The sequence below is a fragment of the Quercus suber genome, unplaced genomic scaffold (genome assembly GCF_002906115.3).
Source record: "Quercus suber isolate HL8 unplaced genomic scaffold, Cork oak 2.0 scaffold_118, whole genome shotgun sequence".
In the NCBI taxonomy this organism is placed as follows: Eukaryota; Viridiplantae; Streptophyta; class Magnoliopsida; order Fagales; family Fagaceae; genus Quercus; species Quercus suber.
This window is the reverse complement of record NW_027069583.1, coordinates 220598-229722: the sequence shown is the minus strand read 5'-3', so window position 1 is coordinate 229722 and position 9125 is coordinate 220598. Positions and strand designations below refer to the sequence as shown.

At 32.4% G+C, this 9125-nt stretch overlaps 1 protein-coding gene and 1 non-coding gene across 7 annotated transcripts; one reads left to right on the top strand and one right to left on the bottom strand.

Moving 5' to 3' along the window:
- Nucleotides 1–89: 89 nt before the first annotated feature.
- On the bottom strand, nt 90–811 carry LOC111997219 (uncharacterized). The gene is made up of 2 exons (XR_010629862.1): nt 529–811; nt 90–128 (listed from the first exon to the last, which is right to left on the bottom strand). It is a non-coding gene; the product is annotated as an uncharacterized LOC111997219 (transcript).
- A 1762-nt stretch (nt 812–2573) lies between these two features.
- LOC112031030 (telomere repeat-binding factor 2) lies at nt 2574–8135 on the top strand. Of its 6 annotated transcripts, none has more exons than XM_065775719.1 (7): nt 2574–2751; nt 3786–3980; nt 4191–4405; nt 5538–5622; nt 6326–6409; nt 6816–7165; nt 7779–8135. In XM_065775719.1, coding segments are annotated over exons 2-7 (885 nt in total). In that variant the 5' UTR covers nt 2574–2751; nt 3786–3830; the 3' UTR covers nt 7780–8135. The 6 variants fall into 6 exon arrangements, with proteins under 6 accessions (XP_065631791.1, XP_065631789.1, XP_065631787.1 ...); XM_065775717.1 differs by having other exon boundaries at nt 3769–3980; XM_065775715.1 differs by having other exon boundaries at nt 3765–3980.
- Nucleotides 8136–9125: the final 990 nt, after the last annotated feature.

The following is a 9125-nucleotide window of genomic DNA, read 5'->3' as shown; positions in this document are numbered from 1 at the left end:
AAAAATGACAACCCTTTATACAGATAAAAAAGAACATACTTCTGTGTCGACATAAAATTGATCTTCCACCTTCCAACTTTTCCTGATCCTTGTTGAGTCGCAGTTCTAGCAGGCGCGTAAATGACAACCTACAATGCACTTCAAATTATTGAAGAAAAAAAAAAGTACTTTTGAAAAGAAAACCTTAACCTATCAGTACTAAACCGCATTTCCAATCCGCCTAAATATAAACATTCCCAGCTCCCCTCAATTCCCAGAACACTAGCAAGTAAAATACCCAGCTCACAATTATCAAATTATCAACACACACACACACACACACACAAAAACCAGCTCAATTTTCACGTTTACTTAGCAATAGTAATTCAATCTCAGCAAGAAAAAAAAATATACCCAAATCCCAAGAAGTCAAATTTTCATTTCATCTATTAAAAATGAAAAATTGAAAGAATGTTATTCATCAGAAACTGAGTCAAAAAAAGATGAATCAAGTTGAAACCCAAGAAAAAAAGAAGAAGAAAGGTTTACTCTGCGACGAAGGTGTTCATCGGGGATTCCGGAGACGACGCCGATCTCACTAGGCTTTCTCTCGACCAGTGCGTCGGCGGAGAATGGTCTGGACCAATGGACTAGCGTGGTTCGGAGACCACGACCATGGCTCCAGATACTGCGTTGCAGAGAGTTCGCCATCAATCTATGCTATGAGTAGTTGCGTACAACAGCACCGTGAGTGCCCACAGTTTTTAGCTTTCGCATAAAATAAAAAGTGGAACTGAAAGTAAAGTAATAGTAATACTACTAGTAAGTAAAAGCTACCACCAAGCACTGTGTGAGTGTAACACTATAGTATACTTAGGCATATTTGCGGGTTGGCCCCTAATTTTTTTTTATTTATACAGGGAATATGCCCCTAGCCCTCATTTTCCTCATTTTTCAATAATAACACTTATTTTTTAGAATCACTTTTTCTAATAGATACCATGGGATTTTAATCAATAACTGTTTTTTATTATTAGATTTAAATACTAATTGATTTTGATGTAAATAGGAGTATAATGTGCATTATTGATTGGATGATTTTGCGATTATGTATGAATTTATGAAAGAAACTTTTAATTTTTGAGAGTTTATAAATTCTTAGTTTTTTTTTTTTTAGATTATAATTCTAAAAAATATCTAAATTCTCATGAAAATACAAGACCTCTAACTTAATGTTCAAGTGAAAAACATAAAGTCTTGTATAAATTTAATTGTGATATTACCAATGATACAAAATGCTAAATTTCAAAATATCACTCTAGGAAAAAAAATTATGACCTAAGTTCATCTTTGAACAAATTATGTTTATGTTATATCAATGTATAATGGTTTATCATTTATTTATTTTTAATTATTACCAAACTATTAATTCTATATCTATTAAATGAATAAAATTGTTTTGAATAATTAAATTTTATACTTTTATCATGATTTTTAAAACTGGAATGGTCAAATAACCGAAATATAATCTAATTCTATGTTTTTACCACAAGTTTCTAATGTCGAATCACCGATTTTATGGTTTTTATTAGACTGATTAAAGGTTTGAGTTCTGATTCAACCAGCCAATCTGATCCCCTTTTTAAAATCATAACTTTTAGGATAAAGTTTAGCTACAAAATCGATTGTAGCCTAAGGCTACAAACTCATTCAATAATTTTTTATTGGAGATGAATTTTGACAAATCCACCATTGGATTGCATCTTCTTCTTATATCCTCCATGTTTGCAAAATTTCAAGAAAATTAAAAATCAATAGCTATGTCATCAATAAATTTTTAAATTGCAAGTTTTTCTAATTTAAAATTATGCATGAAATATAAGATTATAGATTATATAGTAAATGATATCCGATTGACACAAAAATTGACATGTGCATTAAGAGTGTAAAGAACATGTAATTCAACGGTTAGATTTTCAAAATATGCAGTAATATTTATTTTATTAAGTGAGTTTGTAGCCTAAAGCTACAACCAATTTTGTAACTAAATTTTGTCCTAACTTTTATATATTTTTTACCTAAAGTATGTCATACTTCCAAAATTTATATATATCCTAGTAGTAATAATAATGTTAATTCAATATTAATTCTTATGACTTTAAAAAATTTAAGAATTTAATTTTTTAGATTTAAAATATCATACCTTAATTTGTTTGATATATTCAATCATATAACAAAAGACATGAAATTTGAATTTTAGATATCTCAATTCAAAACACTAGAAAGTGTTAGCTCAACTACAAAGCTATTGGCTCATACCCTAATTGAGTCATCAATGTTTGTTTAGTATCATTTGATTTTTTTTATTTATTATTTTTTTACTATTGCTGCATTTTTGTTGTGTATCCTAGCTCATGGGGGAAAAAAATTTTAAAAAAATTAATAATAATAATATTTGCTAAGGGTGCGAGTGTATATTATCGTATGCAACCAACATTGAATTTGATTTAGAAAACTTTAGAGTCAAAATCGTAATTTCAGAAACATAGTGGTCGCAGGTTTCATAACCTGTAAGTTATAATAAGAGCAATAGGAGCTGTTGTATTTCTCGGACAAAATAAAAGAAAAGAGATCAAAATTTCCACACTCTTAGAATTATATCTGCAGGTCTCACTCGCATGTTTTCGTCAATTGTTCTAACAAAATTTGGCATAAACCAAACTGATTTCCACGTTAACCATCTCTCATCTCTGCGGCAATTCCTTTGATCCGGTACTCCTCTGCCTCCAAATCTTCTTCTCTATGTATGTTTGTTTGTTTTTTTTTTTTTTTTTTTAATATATTTTTTTAATAATCTTTTTTTCTTGTCATTCTGTTCTTACCAAAAACCTCGGAGTTAGAATTGAATAACATTGTCTCTGAATCTTTTCCGTTTCATTCTCTTTACAAAAGTTTTTGTTTTGTTTTGTTTTTGTTTGGTCTGTTTTTAACGTTAATCAAATTATGCTTATATTGTTTTTCATCAGATTTAGCTCATTAGCAAATGGATGGATTTTTTTGCTCTCTTTTGTTTTCATTTATATGCAGTAGGATCTAGCATTGCGTCTTAAGTATGAGTTTTGCCTAGGAGCTGGGTTTGAAACAAAATCTTTTATCATCTTTGAGAATAATTTGAAGTTATATTTGTGGTTGAAATTTTATTTATTTTCTAATTTTTTATCTGCATCCAGATTGAATTTATGTTTGCCAGCTATAATTCCACACTAACAAGTGGTACATAATTTTTATTTGTACATGGCTGTGAGTATGGGTAGCTTGTGTGAAGAGGTGAAGTTTAATTGTGGTTTTGCTTGATTAATAGTTAAGTCACACCTAACTACTAAGGTATCAGATCGAGGTCTATAATGCTTGATAACATTGTTGTAAATTGGTTTTTTTTTTTTTTTTTCACATGACATTGACACGTTGCTGGCAATACAAATACAATCTTGCGCTTCTATAAAATTTGTGTCATACTGATGATATTGGTATTGTCACAACCCAAACCCGATACCCGGATTTGTGACCATGACCAGCATGTTAATATCAAGCTTGCCTCCCAGAATGTATATATTATCATTCTGTTTTTTCATTTTGGTGATATTGGTCCTTGAAGGTTTACATGTACATTCCAAAACCACATGTTTTGTTCAAGATTTCTTTGTTGGTTATCTTTGCTGCAGTATATATGTGTTTAATTTCTATCCGGTGTCTGATTATCTGTATATGGGTGGATGTCCTGATAGGCAGCAGCATCGATTGTACAGATTTTGTTCAAAGAGCTCTGGACACCCACGTTAGCAAAAAAAAGGATGGGTGCTCCTAAGCAAAAGTGGACAGCAGAAGAAGAAGCAGCCCTTAAAGCTGGAGTCTTAAAACATGGAGCAGGCAAATGGCGCACAATACTTACTGACCCAGAGTTCAGTGGCATCTTACATCTACGTTCAAATGTGGATCTTAAGGTATCTATTTTATACTTTCAGCTGGAACTGTCAACCATTACTGAAGAAAGTGTAATTACTCATTCAGCTTTGAAGATCTAGAATTTGATCTTATGGATAGTGCGTCTGTTTATCGCATTTGGGAAACTAAAATCTCTGTGCTTAACTCGCTTGTCAATTTCAAATGATACGTTGTGGTGTATTAATTTGAGTATTATATATGATGGACAGGATAAATGGAGAAATATAAATGTGACAGCAATATGGGGTTCCCGTCAGAAGGCCAAACTTGCACTTAAAAGAGATCTACCTACCCCTAAACTTGATGATAACCCTATTTCTCTAATCACCGTACCTCAGAGTGATGCAGAAACTGTTGATGCTAAGCCTCTTGTGCTTTCGAGAGGAGCATTGCAGACTGCTGATTCAAAGGAACCATTTGCAAGGTTACATCTCTTGCAATTTTGTCATCTATAAAACGTAGATACTTCTGATGACGACATGTACTTTAAGTAGTTTTCATTCTTGACTTATCTGATCTAGATTTCATATAGTAGTTAATCCATTCAGAAACTTATTATGTTGCTATAATTTAGAAGAATCTGTTAAGTTCTAGTATTACTTTTCTTTTAAGAAATTATGGGAAAGAGTTTATCAAATAATTAAAAATTATGCAATCCATATGTTTATGGCATGAGGTCTTACTAAAGTGTAGCCAAGTGGTGGTGGAATATTGTATTTAAATAATACTTCCAGTTAGTGGGAATGAATAATTGGAGAGTACATCTGTTTTATGAAAGAATAATCACAATATCCTGCAAGATATCTTAGTTGGGGTGTTTTGTTTGTTCTAGTATGGTATTAAAATATGCATAAACTTTAATGATCAAGGAAAACTCTAACTTTTCCTCTACTCCTACACTTTAGTTCACACGAAATTTTCGGCCATTCATTATATTACTGAATTGCAATGTAAATTTAATTTCACAGCTGAAAGAAGTCACTGGAACACCATTGTTAATTCCTTTTTAAATTCTAAAGTATGATCTTTTATAAATATTTATTTAAGTTTCTAATGGTTGTACCACTGGGAAAAAACAGCTCATTTTTTCTAATAAACTTTATTTTTTCATTTCACTTCATTCAGTGAGAGTCTTTTATAAACTATGTGCTAAAATTGCTTGACTCACCCCATCTAAGTTGCACATATTGTACCATGCTTGGAAAACTTACTCAAAGTGAAGACATATCTCTTGGTTGATAAATCTCTTTAGGCTATTTTTGTGGCTTCAATATTTGGCAAATGGCACATCAGTCATGATCAATGTTACAATATATAACAGCTAAAAGATGGTGGTTTTTTAACTTACAAACCTACAGTCCACTTTTTTTTTGGGGGGGGAGGGGGGGGGGGGGGAGGGGGGGGTGGAGAGGAGGTGGGTGAGATCCTCCAAAGATGAGGTGGGGGTCTCCAGATGTCATAGGCCATAAAAAACTTGTAATGGGAACCAGGTTATCCTATTTTTCTTAACATTGTTATTTATTTCTTCTGTTGGACCCTCCTTTGCATGGTTGTAGGTTGGATAAGCTTATATTAGAGGCCATTACCAATCTGAAGGAGCCAAGGGGTTCTGACAGGGCTGCAATTGCTTTGTACATAGAGGTAATCTCACTTGTGTATCTTTAAGCTATGACTTCGTAAACCTATCATGCTTGCAGAAACTAATACTAAGTGGTCAAACTTCAGAACATCTAGTGCTTGTAATGCTTTTAAGTTGTAAAGACCTTCTATTCCAATTCTTTCTTGAGCAAATTTCCTTTTTTACCTTCTCTTAGTTTCTAATAAATTGGTGTTCATACAGATACAAGGTTATTTCAAATGTATTCCTTTTAATCATGATTCTTTTAACTGTACAGAAACACTATTATGATTTCTGCAGCTCTTTACGCAGTTACTCTTTTTTTATTTTTTTACAAGTAGAAATTTAATCGTTTCTTCAATTACATTAATCAATGACTGATGTGGATTTTGTTCTTAGATCCAAGACTGCAGTACTATTGAGTATTTTTCTGTCAATCACAATTCACAACTAGTGGGTATCCAGCAGCCTTTGATAATATAATTATTATTATCGGGCTGCTTATAAATTATCTGCCACTAGGCCCACTACTAAAACTCTCATCAAATCTTGTGTAATATTTTCTCGGTTTTGAAAAAAAATGCATCAGAGAATCTCTCCCAACTTAAGATGTACTAGTGCATGTTCAAATCAGGATTTTTAGAAACATTGGCAATGCTTGTGCTTGATTCTAAACGTTATTAGTTTTCTTTTCTTTCTTTTTTCTTTTTCTTTTTTTTCTTGTAGGAGCGGTACTGGGCACCACCAAACCTCAAAAAACTATTGTCGACAAAATTAAAGCATATGTCAGCAAATGGAAGATTAATTAAGGTACTCAATCAATCAAAATATTGGTGTAGAGAGGGAAAGACATTAACATTTGTCTGTGGAAACTAACAAGTCAATGAAGCTATTTGACTGAAAAATTGTTCCTGCATTCCTGAAAACCGTTTGACGCATATCCTATTTCAAGGTCATATAAAAATATATCTGATATGACAAAACCTTGTGCTTGATAATACATTTTAATAGTAGAAAGTATTATGTTGTCCTATTGGTTGTCAGTTGATTACATGAAATTAGAATTTGTGATATGCATATGTAGGTATGTTTGTGATGAGAGTTAAATACTATTTGAGTAATAAGTTTGTAAGGCATGGACATATGGTTTTCAGGAAAATAAATGGTATCATCATGACTCAGAATTGGATACTTTTTGTGGTGGTTGCATTGACAGATAAAACATAAGTACAGGATTGCATCAAGTTCGACATTTTCTGAAAAAAGAAGAAGCTCTTCCTTGTTAGTCGTGGAGGAAAGGCAGAAGGATTCTTCAAGAGCGGAAAAGAGAGAGATCAACATTCTTACTAAAACCCAAGTTGACGCAGAGCTGTCAAAGATGAAGGGCATGACTGCACAAGAGGCTGCTGCAGCTGCTGCTCGAGCAGTTGCAGAAGCAGAAGCTGCTATTGCTGAGGCTGAAAAGGCTGCAAGGGAGGCAGAGGCGGCAGAAGCTGAAGCAGAAGCAGCACAAGTTTTTGCCAAAGCAGCAATGAAGGCATTGAAATGTGGAACACTCCGTGCTTGGTAAATTTTTCTTTTATGCTTTGCCCTTCAACTATTCCAGCATCCTGAGTCTAGAGATTTTATGGTTAGGAATCTAGGATGCGGCATCACATCCCATCAAAAAGATAAGCTTGGGAAATTATGTTATTTTTTCCTCTACATATAACTTGGGACTTCCTCTTTAGTTAAGTTCTCAGAGCTTGGCTGGATGTCTTTATTATTTCTTTACATCACAAAAAATACTTATCTAATCCTTTGCATATGCAATGTTTCACTGGTCTCGTAATGACATTTTATTCCACTTTTTCCAAGAGGAGATGCCACCAACATTCTGTTGTTTGTTAATAAACTGATGCCCATCCGATCCGTACTTTTCAAACCTGTACTTGTTTCTTTCTTCTTTTTTTGTGTTGTTTTTTGACATCACACTATTTTGTCCACTACTACGTGAAATTTTTGCATATTGCCATGTGAATCACCCAGAAATCCAGGATTTGTGACTTTGGATGTTATGCTACGGTGGAAAGGTTCTTGTCATCCTAGCGCGGCAATATTCATAACCTGAATATAATTTTAATCCTGTTAGTGTCCTTTATAGTTCTTAATCCTAGTGGTATCTTTGCTAATTTTGCAGATGATGTGAACTTCACATATGGGTATCCAGTTCTTCGAAGGTGAACCATGCATTGGACTTTAGGATCATACTCGTGCAGCTCTGAATTCTTCCAATATGTCTATAACTGTATATATGGCTTAGGTTTGTAAATTTGATAAATGGGATATTGATATTTGAGTTGTGTTTGCTTTTTTGGGGTCATTTCGCTAGGAGCTTATAGATTTTCCTACTTCTAGAACTAAAGGATGAAGAGTAATTCTACTAAAAGAAATAGATATAGGGGCTTCGGGGGTCAAGATACATATGTAATTCGCATGTCGTGGTGACTGTCATTTGAGCCAATGGAAGAGTAAATGAAAATATGAACTTTCTTAAGATTTGTGTTTCAGAAGCTGTGTTCATGGCTCACTAAAAACAAGCCTGTGTTTATTAACTACTGTGCTTGGCACAATAACATTTATGTTTTCTTTTCACCCACTCCAATTTATGTGTGCATGAGCACATGTGCATTTGGTTTCCTTCTCATGAATTTTGAGCATTGCGTGAAGAGAATATATATATATATATATATAGAAGTTGGGTCTCAAAAAGCTAGAAGCTATGGTTGTATCAAGTGGTTATCTTGATTCAACTAACTCTCAAAAAGAAGAAGAAGAAGAAGAAGAAGAAGAGGAGGAGGAAAAGAGTGGCTATCTTGATTCTTTAAAAAATAAAAAATAAAAATTTAGGCTATCTTTTCTTTTACGACAAGTGATTACACTCTTTTTGTACCAACTGGTTACCTTTTTATTAAAATTTTAGGTAAATTGTATAGTTCCCTATAATTTGGGTGTTTTCAAATTATATCCTAAATTTTAAAAAGCTTCAATTAAAATCATGTACTTTTTGAATAGTTCCAATTTGCATCTTCAATGATTCACTATTAACTAAAAGTAGCAGAAATTTACATAAGTTTTGGCTAAAACCTAGCTATCTAAAGATTATAAATACAAAACATCCTTCTTTGTGATATTATAAGACGTGTGTACAGTACAAAAGAATTGTGCAATTATATAATAATAACTAATTTGTTTATTATCACCAAAACATTCACAATAAAATTACATATTATATGCCTGTTTAATTAAATCAAATATTATATAATATAAAAGCATTTCACATGTGATTATGTGCACGAGAGATGAATGGTGACTTTATTTTATTGAAATAAAATGAGAGACTTTATTTTATTAAAATAAAATGAGATCATAACCTGCTAATGTTTTTTTTTTTTTTTTTTTTTTGGTAGAGGAAAAAATATGTTTTAAAAATATTATGAATTGACAAAGTAACATCTAAAAAATCATATTTTTTAAGAAAATTATA